This window comes from Microtus oregoni, unplaced genomic scaffold (genome assembly GCF_018167655.1).
Source record: "Microtus oregoni isolate MIOR12 unplaced genomic scaffold, Mior012 000031F_ref0000149, whole genome shotgun sequence".
Taxonomy (NCBI): domain Eukaryota; kingdom Metazoa; phylum Chordata; class Mammalia; order Rodentia; family Cricetidae; genus Microtus; species Microtus oregoni.
The window spans coordinates 21,720,986-21,737,688 of record NW_024543090.1 but is presented as its reverse complement, the minus strand read 5'-3'; the positions used below and the strand labels follow the sequence as shown (position 1 = coordinate 21,737,688).

The following is a 16,703-nucleotide window of genomic DNA, read 5'->3' as shown; positions in this document are numbered from 1 at the left end:
ACCCACTTCTATTAATCTGTGTATTTGCACGAGGGTGTGGCTTACTGGTGAGGATCTGGTGTCTGTCTCCTTCAGCAGCTACATGGTGTCTCAACGACTCTGCCTACTTTCTCTCTATATCTCTGTTCGAATTTCCTGCCTAGCTTTACTCTACAAAGCCACTGGCTGAAACAGCTTCTTTAATAACCAATGGTGACAAAAAAAAAAAAAACCATATTCACAGTATACAGAGGGGAATTCCACATCATTAGTCTACTGTAAATTCTTCTGCTGAGCTTTGGTTACACATGGGTACCTACACTGTTATTATGTCTGCTATGATGTAGGCTCAGCCGTAAAGGCCACATAATGTAGTGTAAACGACATGAGGTTGTGAAAGCAGAAGACAGGCGGCACTGAAAACAACAGCAGCATTTGAAAAGCCATGTGACTGGAACCACCTTGCCTCTGGGACTAGAGGAGAGCAGTCAGGGCCCACTATCAGTAATACTGTCCTGAAGTGCTACCAGCTGGTGCTGTGGCTGTAGATGCATTCATAGCCACTCTAATACAGGACTGCTATAGAACTGACTATAATGACTGCTTACATGCTCACTTTTTCACATACTTGAGTTGTTTTGAATATGCCATTAGAATCCCAACATTTGACAATGCCCCAATACAAAAAGAGCTGAAACTCATATGATCTATTTCTCACAAGCCAGACATACAGTCTTGTGGTTCTTTTTAATAACTAACATTTATTTTATATGTAATATTGTGACCACTACACTCCTAGAGGGGTTGCAATTTAGAGAAGATGATACCTACATAAAATTTACATAAAGCTGAGATGAAAGTACAAATACAGAATTAGTGGCAAAATAGTAAGGGGAGTACTAATGTGTGCAAGGTTTAAGCCTGGGAAGTCTCTCTTGGAGGAAGGGACTTAAGGAGGGCCTTCAAGAATTGGTAGGAGGATAAGTATCTTTTGCTGTGATAAACACTATTGCTAAGAGCAACTTGATAAGAAAAGAGTTTATTTTATATTATATCTTACAGTCTACCATGAAGGTCAGAGCAGGAACTCGAGGCAGGAACTGATGCAGACACCATGGAGGGGTGCTGCTTACTGCCTTGCTCTTCATGGCTTGCTCAGATATCTACTTTACACAATTCAAGACTACTTGCCCAGGGATGCCATATCCCACAGATAGCTGAGTTCTCCTACATCAATAATTAAGAAAATGCCCCACAACACAGGTTAACCTGATGGAGGCATGCTATCAATGGAAGCTCTTTCTCCCCAGATGACCCTGGATCAGATTCTTCCCAATCTTTTCTGCCTGTGAGTTAAATATCATCAAATAATGTTAAGACTGTAAACAGAACAAAACAGAAAAATGTAAACAATGGGCCCTTATTGTAAGCAACCTCTCGTGTTCTTGTCTTTTTGTTTAGATAAGCTATGCGACCTGTTGGGGGTGATGCAGTTTTGAGCCTTTGGCTGATAACGAATCTCTCCCTTGTGCTCAGCTGCCCCTAAGTGTAAGTTGAACATTTCTTCCTTTGGCAGCTGTTGCCATGGCACACCAGCTGCCTTGAACAATTCAGGAAAGGCTTTGTGGAAGCTATGCCTCAGCCACAGAGAACACTGCAGCCAAGATGCCGCTGAACCCACACATGTCTGCTTCAACATGTCTCACTCTACTGAGGAAACCTTCATTTGAGTTATGAAAAGCCTTGATGGTCACCAGATGAGCTTGCCTACAGCTTCTCCAGAGGGCTGCGTTAGATCTTGTCATAGCAGCCCTCAATTAGGTCAGGAGGAGGAACAGTAGTTCCCTTGGAACTCAGCAAAGACTCTGAGCAGTGCTTATGCAATAACTGGTGGGAACGGAAACTATGCTATGATTAGCGGCATTACAACCTGTGTCCAAGCATGCCATACTCCTTTTCTAGATATACAAGTTAGCTGTTTTCAGCTTATTTGTTTGCATATTATAGTGTGTTATTTATTTAGCTATTTTTAATGGTCTCAGCTATTTGTGATAACTGCAAGCATGGATTCTATGGAACAACAGTGACCTCCCACTAATTTTTAGCCCATTTCTGGAGGGCAATTAGCCTATCCGGGTATGGTTCTGTTTGGCCAGTTCCCAATTAACTGCTTGTTGGCCACTCAGGATGAACACCACTTGCTAAGGAGCAGCTGTGCCCCATCTGCTGAGGAGGTGGCTAGTTGGCAAAGTCTCATCTTAATCCCACTTAAATGAAGAGGCAAGGAGTAACTTCATACAGAGGCTTAGCGATATACTTGGATCCTTAAAGAAGCTGCTAGAAGCATCTCTGGTGAAACCACGCTAACAGGCTGCAAAAGAAAGTAAAAATGCTTACAAATGTTTAATCAAATCAGCAGAAAACACCAAAGTTAGCAATATAAACTACATTAAAGATAAAGCTTTAGTCCAGCTAATCTCACTAATGGATAACATCCATTTCCCTATATTAGCGCCAAAAGGCCAGTCTCTGCTGTCCAACCTGTGTCATGTTTTCATTCAAGGCAAAACGTTCATAACAGTAGGAGGGAAAAATCAAACCGGAACAGAATTTTAAAGTAAACACTTTTCTAATCATTTTCCTTAGTTTTTTTCTTCTAACAGCTTCTTTATTGGACATTTACCTGTATATTTACAAATGTACTATTTTTGACTGCTATGTGATATTAGGCCTATGAGAGCTCATGGGGAGAGTCCCTGGAATGGAATTACTGCCTTTATAAGAAAAGAATAGAATTTGCTTTGCCTGTGTCTTCCAATCATGTGGGATATGAGGTCTGTAAGCCAGGAAGAGAGCCATTTCCTGATGTGGGTGTTGGCTTCTTGAAAACCAAGTCTGTTGTTTAAGTCACTCGGTCTTTGGTATTTTGTTATGCAGCCAAAGCAAACTAAGAGAATATTGCTAAAGCTTGATTCTGTTTCCTCATTGCTTATTAGAAGTGGATTTAAGAAAAAGAACTAGACTTCAAGATTGACAAGAAGTCAAAATCTGAAGTCAATCGTTTAAGGTTTTAAGAGTGTGGGGTTAGGCAGCTGGGCAGGCAGGCACAAGGAGTTCCTGGTTTGTCAGAATTTGCCTGCTCAGTGCAATTGAAGAAGTGCAGCTGTGAGCTGAATATGATCCTCTTAGATTCTGGACTTCGTCTTTCTGAACCTGAAAGAAAAAAGCTTTCATTCTTATCAGATGCACATACGCAGCTTGTTCTAAATCTCTGGACCATGTCCTTAATACATTTGTCTCAGCCTAGGAATGACCTTTGACCCTGTTCCTATGCAATGAGATGGTTAGGAAGTACAGACAACTTCTCAGATTACTGTCTGAAGAGTATTATCTTTACTGTCCATCAAACCAATAGAGGGCACGGAATCCTAATCCCCCTAGTTACCTGAACATCTTACTTGAACATTAAAATGTAATTAGGCAGAATTTCAGGGTGACTTTTTAAAATATACATCTGCTTGAGATCAGATTACACAGATTCCAATACAGTCTTGATATTTGAACGTGGAGTATTAAGTAGCCACAAATTTCTCAGTCTTGGGGGCTTTGCTGCTGACATTTCGGATAATTTGCTCTTTCTTGATGGACTTCCTGGCTCCTTTCTGAGCTATGTGCTGTCTTGTGTTAAGATCCATCCTCTGGGCCCCTCTGCACTCTAAAGTCTTCTTTTTGGAGGTCATCCAGATCTGTTAGGCTCTGGTTGGCACGTGACTTGAATTACCTTGCCTCTCAATGTTTAGGATCCAAAGAGAAAAGAATGATCTCTTACAACATAAGGAAGCATGTGCAGGAGTCTAGCACTCACTGAATTGGTGTCAAGTTGTGTTAAGAAGTGAATTTTGGTTTATTTATGGTATTTGAAGTAATTCTACCTTATTTTCTTTGCCTTCACTTTTTTTTTGTTTGTTTTCTTGTTTTTTGAAACAGGGTCTCTCTGTGTAGCAGTACTAGCTGTCCTGGAACTAGCTCTTGTAGACCAGGCTGGTCTCAAACTCACAGAGATTTGCCTGCCTCTGCCTCCTGAGTGCTGGGATTAGAGGCGTGCGCCACCACCACCTGGCTGCTTTGGCATTTTTATGACAGTGGATTGTTCAACAGGTTCTATGCACTCAGCCATCACAAGGATTGATAAGAGTTTTATTTCCAGATCATGGCCACTACAACTTGCTGCAGTCAGATACAATGAAGAGAACAAGTAAATTAAAAAATTATCAGAAAAAAACAAGACAAGAAAGTGCCTGACATCTGGTGGTAAGCCCAAAGTTTCCTGGAAAGTCTTGTGGGATCACTAATCTGGGAGTCAAGTTTGTGGCATACTAGTAGTTTCTAAATTAAAGTCCTAGAGAACCTCCTCCAACACTGTGGGATAATTTTATGCTGTTTTCTGTTGCATTTCCTCAATACAGCATTACACAACAGGAGCTGTGCAGTCACAGGGAGATTTCACACAACGTTCAACTGGCCGAGAACTGGAAGCAGTTGGACAGTTAGTGGAGTCACTGTGAGCGGTTAGTGGACCCAGACCACAGTCTTAAGAAACTGTTTCTGTTTCAAGAAATACCAGCTAATGCATATTGGTCTGAGAGGCTCTAGAAGCTTAAACTGCGCTTAGGAGGTGGAGGAGTACTGAAAGTCAGGGTTAGGAGTTGTACAGTCTCACCTTCTGATCCAGCTCAAAATAATTCCGTAACTGACCCATCTCCGTGACACATACGAAGCAGTGTGATCAACTGAAAGGTGAGACAAAAGTCCTTAAAATATCCTACTGAAATTTCTTTACGTTGTAGGAGCTATGGTGATCAGCTAGTGAAAAAGCTCAGAGTCAGAATCCTCATGTCTTGGATTTTCTACTACACAACACTCTTATAGGTTCTTTGGCAACCTAAATTTTGAATTTTGAACATTTGTTGAATCTGCCCCTTGTTCAGGCTTCATGAGAAACTATTCTACAATACAGAGCTGGAAAGTGTATGGATCTTTGGCAGAATCTGTCAAAGACAGAAAATTAAAGCTATGTAACACAGGGCAAATGTCTTCCTAGATTTCATTTTCCTTGTTTGATAATTGGGGACAATACAATGCATGTCTTAAGTACATTATGGAAACGAGTTAAAAGTAAATAACACATGTAAAACATCTAGAGAAACATGTGATACACAGACAATCTCTCCATTGATATTCACATTACTATGGAGGTAAGACTGGCTGGATACAGCAGCAGAAGCATGTAATTGTGGCACTTGGGAGACGGAGGAAAGAGGTAGGGAGTTAGAGGAGCCTCAGTCAAGTAAAAAGCTGGAGGTCAACTGGGCCACATGCAGCCCTCCCTCAAAGAGAATTAATATAGGATCAGTGTGTTTGTGTGTTTGTGTGTGTGTGTGTGTGTGTGTATGTGTGTAATATTTCTTCTCTAACAAAGCTACTAAGGCATAGATAGCTGCCATAGAAATAATTTGCCTGGTGGTGGTGGCACATACCTTTAATCCCAGCACTTGGGAGGCAGAGGCAGGTAGATCTCTGTGAGTTCAAGGCCAGCCTGGTCTACAGAGTGAGTTCTAGGACAGCCAGGGATACATTAAAAACCCTGTCTTGAAAAACAAAAACAAAAAAAATGAATATAGTTCAATCCCAATAAACAAAAGTAAATTGTTCTTCCACCTCACCTTAGTTGCTTCACTGACGATTTGGAAGCTGGTCCTGTCTGGTTCTGTTGTGACTGCATCTAACAATGCCTGGTAGGTGGGGTTCTTGGAGAGCTGCTGTTTCTGCCGCCTACAGATACAGAGTATTGTTCTGGTTAGTTTGTCAGCTTGACACAAACTAGAGTCATTTGGAAAGGGGGAACCTTAAATGAGAAGATGCCTCCAACAGACTGGGCTGTAGGAAAGTATGTGGGAGCTTTTTCTTGATTAATTTATAGATGTGGGAGGGTCCAGCCCACCATGGGTGATGCTGCAGATGGTTTAAGAAAGGTAGCTGAGAAAGCGGGGGCGGGGGGGGGGGGGGGAGATAATCAGTAAGAAGCACTTCTCCATGGTCTCTGCTTCAGGTCTTGCCTTTAGGTTCCTGCACTGAGTTCCTGTCCTGACTTCTCTTGTAGACCAGGCTGGCCTCGAACTCACAGAGGTCTGCCTGCCTCTGCCTCCCAAGTGCTTGGATTAAAGGTGTGCACCACCACCGCCAGGCTTGATCATTGTCTTTAATCACAGGAATAAAAAGCAATATAAGAACAAAATAATACAGCTATATAAGAACTGCTTGCTACTTGTCTGTATCTAATAGACTATATCATTATGTCAATGTCAGTAAAATTTACTATCAGAGTAAGTGACTGGCATAGACAGTACTGATACTCTTATAAAGTACCAAGAATATATTACTAATGTTCTAGTAAAATTATCACTGAAATAACATTAATTTCAACATAATACTGCTCAAGAATGGCATCTTGTCTTGTTTATTGAGAAAGTGGGACATATTACATATTTTCTTTCTTTCGTATGTGTTATGTGTATGTACATGTACAGGTGTATGTGCCTATATAGGTATATGAACATGTGAGTGGGGGCCAGGAAACAACCTCAGGTCTCATTCCTTAGAGACTGTTCTTTTTATTTTTAAGTCAGTGTCTTTTACTAGCATGGGGTTAGGCGAGCAGGCTAGGCTGGTTGCCCAGGAGGGCCTAGAGACATGTTTGTCTCTGCCTCCCCAGGGCTGGGATTGCAAGTGCTCACGACTGGTAGTTTTATAATATGTTCTAGGGATTAAACTCAGGTCTTGTTGCAAGTACTTCACCTACTAAGCCATTTCCCCATCCCAAACTTGAAAGATAACTTTTATGAGCTCAAATTTTCTCCTCCTTTTCATGAAATGGAACTTTAGTAGATACATAGATTCTTGTGGAAATTCAGTGTGGGCTATTGGTTTAACAAGGTACCTTCCTCTAAAATAACTGTTTTGAGTTAAAACAACATCTTTTCTTCCCCCTAGAACAGAGAATGACTGAAATAAAGACTTAAAAATACATGAAACAATTTTTGCTGGGCATGGGGCATAGCACTTTTAATCTCAGTTCAGAAGGCAGAAGCAGGCAGGCTGTTGTCAGTCCAATGCCAGTCAGATCTATAGAGTGAGACAATGTCCTGAATAATAAACAAACAAAAAACAAAATTAAACAAACAAACAAAAAATTAATTTACATGATTTCAGGTTCAAAACCATATAAAAATAGGTAAAAATCAGGCTCTTGAACCAACTAATCCACAGATCCCACCAAACTAGACGTTTTAAAAGATGATTTTAAAGGCACTTTTTTTCTAGGCTAATATCCTCAAAAATATTAAAGTAAGTATAAAAGATACCCACAGAGGGAAATATATCAATAGTTAACACATTTCTCTTGTATTTACTCTTTGATCCAGTTACCAAATTCCTAGAAATCCTACTTTTTATTGTTGTTCGTTCATTTGTTTTTACTGTTTTGTTTTCCTTAGTGCTGAGGATCAGGCCTAGAGCCTTGCACAAGATATGGAGTCACATCTCCAGCTCCACTCCCACAAATCACTTGCAGGTATAGAGAATAACATACACATCTCTGCAGATGCTAACACTCTCAGAGCAAAAGATTAAAAAGAAGCCACAACCCGAGGCTCTAAAACAAAAGATAGAGCATCTACCCAGTGGGATACCATGAGCACAAAGTAGAGGGAAACGCCCATGTACTGAAGGGGAGCTCTCCCGACTAAATATATAAAGTGTGTGTGTGGGGCACACAACAATGCATATAGAAATCTATTTGTAGGTGTAAGGAAAGAGGTGATATAAGAATATATGTATTTTTGAAAAATATTGGAGGAATAGATAAGAAATTAATAAATATGCTGACTTGAAGGGACAAGATGATGGAGAAGTAGAGGCAGGAGTAATACTTTCAATATGTACCGTATATGATTTTCAAGCCAGGTCAGTGTATTATCTTTGAAAGTGCACATTTTAAGAATATTTTAGCTTTCAAAATAAAATACAGGCTGGGTGGTAGTGGTATACACCTTTAATTCCAGCACTTGGGAGGCCAGCCTGGTCTACAGACCAAGTTCCAGGATAGCCAGGGCTACATAAAGAAACCAAGACCAAAAAAAAAAATACAATTTAAATTATTTAATAGTAAGTATATAAAATGATTCATTAGTTTTCCTAAAGATCATCTTCTTAACTCTCCCCCCCACCTGCCCCCAGTTCTCAAAAGCTTAGTGGAATTAATTTGGAAATACTGACAGGAGTATTTTCTGGGTAGTCTATTTACTTACCTGTAGAAAGCAATCTTGCTACAGTCTCTGAAAATGGTTTTATCCACAGCTTCATCTTCAACACTAAAGAAGAAGACATTTTAAGAGATACATTTTATATAACATCTGTGAGCTCATTGTTTGTACCTTCCCTAATTATAGTATAAACGTGTGCAAAATAAACTTTTGGAATTTACTCTGCATTGCAAAACTCCATCACTGCTGTCACTTAAGACTTCATGGGGCAACAGGATATATGCAGCAGAACAATATCCTTTTGTAAAACTACCAAACTGAACCAGAGCATCTTCATGGGCTTCGTCTGAAAGCCATGGGGAAAGGGCACTGCCAATTAAGAGCTTTAAAAATAATAACCACAACACTAAAATCTGAAATCTAAATCCAAAACAGGCAAAGAGCCTCCTCACCTATTTTCAGGGCATTTACTTCCTGAGAGGTTAGACCTGAAGAAGCCATAGACTGCCTAAATGTTCTGCTAAAGTCTAACAGGCAACCACAGACAAGGCTCCAAATCCTCTCAGAAAGGTATTTGCCTGCGGGGCGATGGTGGCGCATGCCTTTAATCCCAGCACTTGGGAGGCAGAGGCAGGCGGATCTCTGTGAGTTCGAGACCAGCCTGGTCTACAGAGTTAGTTCCAGGACAGGCTCCAAAGCCACAGAGAAACCCTGTCTCGAAAAACCAAAAAAAAAAAAAAAAAAAAAAAAAAAAAAGGTATTTGCCAGCTGCTAGCATCGGAATAGGAACAAACATAAAAGGCAAAACTTCCCAGAGGATTCCAACAATAGAGAGATTAATATCCTTTCAAACCAAGTTTCCAGAAGTATTGCATCTGGAATAGAATGTAAAAAGAAGGACACTACCACTTGAATATATATGTATTTCAGTTAGTTAAAACAACTATAAGCTACCAGGCGGAGGGGGAAGGTAAAGAGGTGTGTCTTCCTGCAATTGCAGTTAGCATGTCCATAAATTTGAAGGAAGCTGAACTATGAAAACAGGCCTGGAGAGGCAGAAACACTTAGCCATGCCAAGAAAGTATTTTATCGTGGTAAAAATGAAACCCTTCATTAAACTCGGTCTTTTGGTACTGCTTATCTTCATCAAGTGTGCAAGCATTAGGAGGCCTTGCAGACTTCGGTTTCCAGTTTTGAAGGAGCTGTGGAGTGGCACAGGAAGAGATGGAACCACCTAAAGGCAGAATGAAGCGCGCTTAAAAGTCACGTCTTAGAGTTTGGAAGGCAACCTTTTCACTGTTAAAGTTACCTAACCCTCCTGGAAGTACTTCAAGAGGTTAGCTATTAACATTACTCAACTCTCCAGCAGAAGCAGGAAAGAACCACAAAGCGAATATCAAGCATTCAAGGAAGTGCCATTAAAACCTTAAGTGAAGCTTTCAAAGCTAGAAGGTTGTTTTGGAGTAAGTTCCTGCGGGAGCAATTGGTCTTTACCTGATTTTCTCTTTCTCAGTTGCTTCCATAGCTTCCCTGTTAACTCTGCCTGACTCCTAACTCTCAAGCCACGGCCTCTGACGATCTTTTAAAAGAAGTTAACAAGCAGACTTGCTAAATCATGACCCGTACTTCATCACAGTCAAATTTATGGGAAAGAAGAGTCCTCTCCAGGTGTTTAAGAGGCGGGGGACAAATCTTGACTTTTTCTCCGGGAATTTTTCTCAGGCGCAAACCAGAGGGTCTACTGGGAGATACTTGGTAAATATTGGTTGAGAGTGGCTGAGGAACTTTGCTTTTATTGGCCGAGGAGGCGTGCACGCAGAGAGCCCTAAAGGTTAAAGTCTAGAGCGTGAGAAACAGGAAGTACCGAGACAGCCTCAGGGTCTGTCTCTGTGACTGTCACCCTGTGAAACCGAAAGCTGCCCCGGTCTCTCTCCACTTTTAGCTTTGAGTGGGGACTGCCGTTTGGATCACTGCTGGACGCTGATGTCCGGGCAAACTGCTGCAGCTGACCTGCAGTCTTTCGTGGTTAAAGGGGACTTTGAAGCTCATGAACCGCTTCTACTCCAGCCCTGCCAAGTTCCAGGCTCTGCTTCCACAGCTCCACAGCCGAAGAACTCACTACTGGATGTCAATCATGCATCCAGAACGCGCGCTTCTACAGACTTCTGACCGGCGCCTGACCTTGATTTGGAAAGGGTGAAGTGCGGGAAGAAGAGGGAGGAGCAGAGACTTGACCGACGCCCTAAGCTCCTTTAAGGGCAGAAGAACAGAGGGAAGTCTCGGGCCGCAAACTCTCCGTTAGTTAGCCTTAGGCGACGCTCGGGTTGAGACGAGAAGACGCCTGTGCAGTAGACAAAAAGTTTCTGGCGCGCTCTGACGTTCGGAGGGAAGAGCCGCAGTTTCAAGGACCCGGATAATCCCGCCCACAGAGCAGAGCCGGAAGAGGGTGAGACAAGCCGGAAGAAGGCGGGACTAGTCAGCCGGAAGGAGGCTCAATGCTTTGGGTAGTCGCTTCATGGCTGTGAAGATGGCGGTAGCTGCGTGGCTTCAGGTGTCTCCTGTCGTCTTTCTTCTTTTGGGGGCGCAGCCGTTCCCACTGTCGTTTTTTGGTGCAGGACCAGCACCCGTGTTTGCCGCGGATAGATCAAAATGGCACATTCCGATGCCGTCGGTGAGTGCTGGAGTCGCTACTGAGCCTGGAGGGGGATGAGAGGTGGGGCTACGGTGGCCCAAGGGGTCCAGGATGGTTTCAGGAAAGTCGGTTTCCAAAGAGGGTGGGATACCCAGAGTGTGCCAGCGGGGTCTCTCCTGCTTAAGCCAAGAGCTGCACTGTTTGCCCTAGCTGAGAGGAGTGTCGGAGCCAAGCGACTTCTCACGGGGAAAGTCAGAACTTTGAGCGTCGAACTTCAGAGAAACTTGATGCACAGGTCCATGTCTCTTTCAGCTAGAATGTCACAAAATCCAGTTACCTAGGCTTAGATGAAAGGGACAAATAAATAGGAGTCCTTAACTCTAGTGTCTTAATTTTAATTTTGTTGTAAAAATATTTCTACGGATGAGATGGCTTGATTGGGTTTAAACTTCGAAGTATTTTTGTGATTAGGGGACATGGGGATTTTTTTTTTAAAATGCTTTTTAACTTGAGAACTGCCAGAATGGAACAACTCTAAAATGTAACGTCGTAAGGATAGTCTTTCGTTTGGGTTGTTAACTGATAGGTTGACCTAGTCCCCTCCCAGTTTGAAGACCTCGTTTGAGTCAGAGTAGTATTTTGAACCACAAAACCCAGATTTTGGGCAAGAACTGCTTTAAAAACCATTAACTGTTTTTGTTGACTTTTTTTGTTTTGCTTTTGTCCTGTTCATTGTACATTTGCATCGCAAATTTTGCAGCTTTTACTCATTTGGCAAAGGTTTTGGGTTTTGAATTATAATTGTCTGTTACTGAAATAATTAGTACTTGGGTCCTTTTAAATTTAAAAGTGAAACTATTCAAAGATTATTTGAAAGCTGTGGTTGGTGGTTGTTAGGAATGGTTAGTGAGTGAAGAAAAGGAACTGTCCATCTCAGGAGTGCAGGCCTTGGCAATCATGCCCCTTTTACCCTACGATGATGCTTTCAAGTTAAGTTGAGATTTGTAGCAGCTTCCCATTGATAGTCCCTGCTTTATGACCTGTGGGTAGGAAATCAGGACTACACTGAGAGGCGAGAGCCAACAGTTTGAATGTGATTGACCTTCACTAAAAGAAAAGGTGGTGTTGTCCTTTTGATTAAGAAAATTAATGTGAATATTTTATAAATTTAGGTATTCATAGTCTGTCTTGAAAATCAAAATGCCTTGATGCTAATTATCTTTTCTTTATCTTTGCAGGGGAAAAATTATTTTAGTTTTGGAAAGATTCTTTTTAGAAATACTACCATCTTATTGAAATGTGAGTTTTTAAATTGTATTGTTTTTTTGAGCTTATTTTCTACCTTAGCCTGCTTGTGCGTGTGCGCACACGTGCGTATGAATGAATGAACATACACATGTATGAATGAATGAACATAATACATGTATGAATACGTGTGTATATGCATGTGAAGGCCAGAGCTCAGTTACTTGTGTCTTCCTCACTTCCTATCTACCCTATTTTTTTTTTTTTAGACAAGGTCTCTTAACTTGGAGCTTGCTGGTCGGCCAATCTGGTCCTGATGCTTGTGTGGGAAACATTTTCCCAACAAAGCCATCTCCCTAGCGCCTTAAAACATTTTAAGTCCATAAATTTATTAGCTTGACACTGTTTAGATACAAACATTTAGTATAACTGAATTCATAATATAAATGACATTCAGAATACTTGTATAAATTTTTGTTTTATTTTGTTTTTCAGTTTACTATGTTATGTATAAATACACGATTATTTGTAGCTTATATTATGTATTTGTATTATATATTACATACTGAATGTATAATCTATTGAATTCATATGTTGACTATAATGCTATATAGAATGTATATATGTGTGTTTATGAAAATTATGTATATATTTAATTACATTACAGCTGCATTATATTTAATTTTGTTGGTTGATTGCGTGCATCATTTTTAAACCTGTTCTGAGTCAGAAGTATCACTGGTTTTACTCTTGTGTGCTTGTTAGCTGTTTACTGAAAACATGGCCGAGTTTTGTCAGACTGCTGGCTCAGATACTCAGTAGATCTTCTGTTTGCCAAGGGAGTGTTTAAGCTTCCAGGAACAGTGAGTTCAGGGATATTAAGGAAGTTGGGATTGTGTAGAAGAAAACCAGTTTGTCTAGTGAGATGACTGCAGGATCTGGAGCTAAATGTCCCATGTGCACTAAAACTTCCCTTTTAGTTTTGAAATGTTATTTTTGGAATTAAATGTTCATGGGTTGCTCTGTTTTTGAGATGGGGATAAGTACTGTATCTATATCATCACTGTAATATCTATTTTAATTAATTAATTACTGTTTGCTTTTTGAGACAGGGTCTTTCTAGGTAGCCTTGGCTGTCCTGGAGCTTACTATGTAGACCAGGCTGTCTTGGAACTCATCGAGATCTGATTGCCTCTGCCTCCTAAGTGTTAGTATTCAAGATGTAGGTTATAACTTCCTGATTGCATCTTTTGCTCTGAATGAAAGTAAATTCCTGGGGCTGGAGCGATAGGTCAGTGGTTAAGAGCACTTGTTCTTGCAGAAGAACCAGGTTCAGTTCCCTGTACCCCAGGTGGTGGTTCACAAGTGTTCATAATTCTAGTACCAGGATGCATATGATATGCAGTCATAGATGTGAGTAGAACATACACATAAAGTGAATAAATCTGAGGGAAAAAAAGTAGATTTCCTAAGTGTAATCATACTTATTCATGTTACACTTTCAAAATGTAAGGAATCTTTAGTATTTTTTCTTCCTCAGCAGAAATCAAAGAGGAAGTTTTAATTAGATGTTTTTTTTTTTGTGAACAAAAGTAAATTCTTAAATGCAGTCATATTTGTTTTTTATTTTTATTCTTTTGTGTATGTGTTTTGTTGTTTTGGTTTTTTTTTTCGAAATAGTCTCATGTAGCTGAAGTTGGCCCTGAATACCTGATCCTCCTGCTCATACCTGCCAAGTGCTAGAATTACAGGCAGCAAGCAGAACCCACTGCCATCATGTTTATTTTTGGTTTGTTTGCACAGAGGAGTCTGTAGTATCTTGTCCCGCTTCTCAGGACAGTTGGGTTTACCTTCTTACATCTTCAGACTGATGCTTGGGTTCTTTAGAATAATTGTGTTCCACACTATGTGGGGTTTTGTCATGTGTTTATGTACGATGGTGTGTATATGTTCAGGTACAGGTGAGCCTGTGCAGGTCAGAGAAGGATGCCAAGTGTCGTGCTGTATCTGTTGGTCTCCACTATTTTCTTTGAGACAGGGTCTCTCGAACCTGGAGCTAGGCTGGTGGAATCAACAAGTCTAGACAGGGCATCATAACAGATCCCTGGTACTGGAGTGGCAGACGGCCATGAGCTATCTACCATGTGGGTGCTAGAAACTAAACTCAGTTCTAACTGCTGAGTCATTTCTCCAGCCCCGTTTATGCATTCTTGCTGACTTTCAAGGCCCAAGCCATGAGTATTCTCTCAGTGGATCTCTTTAAATCACCATTTAACAATCATGAATATTATGCTATCCTTGATACTGTTATATTGTATTTCTCCAGTAAGATTGTGACCTTTTTTAAAAAAGATCTTTGATCATTTGCTTTTCTCCGTTCTATTCTTAACCTAACTATTCAACCTTTGTATATGTGTGTTCTGCTTGGTAAATACTTGAATAATAAAATAACCTAAAAATAGTTTTAGATTAGGATTGCCTTATCATGCCTAGTTTTTTTTCAATATAGATCAGAGGTTTGGGACATAGAAATAGACCTAAATTTTCAAAAGAGTTAAAGAAAGAAAATGTGCTTAGCTACCATTTCTGAAGGATAGTATATAAAGGCTACTTGGGCATCTGAGCACGCTAGCTCACTCCTGTAATCTCAACACTTGGGAGGCTGAGATGGAGGGATGGAAGTGAATTTGAGGCCAGCTTGGGCTGCACAATGAGATCCTGCCTCAAAACAAACACCAAGAAAGAAAGAACAAACACTTCTTTTTTGCTTGTATGACTTGATTTCCTTATGTTTAAAGAAGGGATATTAAGTATCTCAGTTTAGGGTGGAAAATAAATAGGCCATAGGTTAATAGAGATATGCTGGAGGAATGCTTCTTTTGGAATTCTCTTGTATTTACAATTATTTCTTCTTTCATAGTTGATGGAGAGCCTTGTGATCTGTCTTTGAATATAACCTGGTTTCTGAAAAGTGCTGATTGCTACAATGAGATCTATAGCTTCAAGGTAAAGAATTTGGAAATACAGACTTTTCCTGGTACTTAATGATCATCTGACCCCAACCTCTTAACTTTACAGAAGAAAGAGTAGTGTGTGGAACAGCGGAGCTGAAACTGTAGCGCAGTTGGCCCGGTCTGCAGACCGTGTCAGCAGTTCTCAGGCTTCCTGTCTCAGAATTCATATCTAAAAACTGTGGCTGGGTCTGGTGGTGCCCACCTCCAACCCCTGCACTTGGGAGGCAGAGACTGACAGGTCTCCAGGTTTCGGCCAGCCTGGTCTACATAGTGAATTCCAGGATAGCCAGGGCTACACAGAAAAACCCTGTTTCAAAGAACAAAAACCAACCAAACAACAAACAAAAAAATTGTGGACTCAAAAAGCCCTTGTTTTTCAATTTTTTTAAACCCTCACATTTACTGTTAGTGTATTTGCGCACATGACCCACGGCATGAGTGTGGACATCAGAGGATAACTTGAGGGGTTGTTTTCTCCTTCCACTGTGTAGGCTCTAGGGGTTGAACGCAGTTCTCCAGGCTTGGCAGCAGATTCCTTTACTTGCTGAACAAATTTTTGGTCCTCTACAAGGCTTTTGTTTCAGTGGTTTCCTCTTTTAAAAATTAAGGCCTAGAGAGATGGCTCAGTGATTAAGAGGACCTGAGTTCAGTTCCCAGTACCCACATGCCAATTTATAACTAACTGTAATTTCACTTCCAGGGTATCTGACTCCCTCTTCTGGTGTCCACAGACAGACACTTGGTGCACAGATATACATGCGGCAAAAACACCCACATAAAATAATAAAAAACACACATAAAATAATAAAATAACTTTTAAAAAGAAGATAAAACAAAATATTAAGATATTTATTATTTTTAAGTAGCAATAACAAACTCATAAGATCTTGTCTCAAAAAAAAAAAAATCCCAGAGGAGTAGTATTGTTTTGTGATCTTGCTAGATGTCTTTAACTAAAATCTGGCATGACAGAGACAGATTTTTTTCTGCCATCTTTATTTATTAAAAAAAAAAAGAAAAGAAAATCTCCCTTCATTACACACACCAATCCAAGTTCCCACTCCCTCCCCTCCTCCCATTCCCTCTACACACCCACCTCACCTCACCCCCATCCAGTCCTCAGAGAGGGTAAGGCACATTGCTTTGGGGAAGGTCCAAGGCCCTCCCTACTATATCTAGGCTGAGCAAGGTATCCATCCTAAGAGAATAGATTCCCAAAATGCCAGTGCATGCTGTAGAGATAAATCCTGGTGCCACTGCCAGTCCAGTGGTCTCTCAGCCTGCCCCAGCCACGCAACTGTCAACCACAATCAGAGGGACTAGTTTGGACCTATGCTTGTTCCTTCCCAGTCTGGCTGGAGTTGGTGAGCTCCCATTAGCTCAGGTAGACTGTTTCAGTGGATGAACCATCACGGTCTTGACCTCCTTGTTCATATTCTCATTCCTCCCACTCTTCAGACAGCTAGATTTTTGTGCTTTGTTCTTTACTTAGTCCTGAAATAAATTGTTTGA

At 40.8% G+C, this 16,703-nt stretch overlaps 2 protein-coding genes across 6 annotated transcripts in view; one reads left to right on the top strand and one right to left on the bottom strand.

The window, feature by feature from the left end:
* The window catches only part of Ganc (glucosidase alpha, neutral C), a 56,075-nt gene extending 45,434 nt beyond the window's left edge, over positions 1-10,641 (bottom strand). Inside the window, exons 1-3 of one of the 2 annotated variants that reach the window (XM_041678791.1) lie at positions 9,795-10,641; positions 8,346-8,408; positions 5,703-5,811 (exon numbers count right to left, since the gene is read on the bottom strand). In XM_041678791.1, the coding sequence (XP_041534725.1) occupies positions 5,703-5,811; positions 8,346-8,408; positions 9,795-9,823 (201 nt within the window). In that variant the 5' untranslated portion in view covers positions 9,824-10,641. The remainder of the gene's footprint in view (positions 1-5,702; positions 5,812-8,345; positions 8,409-9,794) is intronic. The other variant, XM_041678790.1, reaches the window with a different exon arrangement.
* Positions 10,642-10,673: 32 nt separating this feature from the next.
* Positions 10,674-16,703, top strand: part of Tmem87a (transmembrane protein 87A) — a 48,719-nt gene continuing 42,689 nt past the window's right edge. For all 4 annotated transcript variants that reach the window (XM_041678795.1, XM_041678793.1, XM_041678794.1 and 1 more), the window contains exons 1-3: positions 10,674-10,971; positions 12,171-12,231; positions 15,098-15,183. In XM_041678795.1, coding sequence (XP_041534729.1) covers positions 10,816-10,971; positions 12,171-12,231; positions 15,098-15,183 — 303 coding nt within the window. In that variant the 5' untranslated portion in view covers positions 10,674-10,815. The remainder of the gene's footprint in view (positions 10,972-12,170; positions 12,232-15,097; positions 15,184-16,703) is intronic.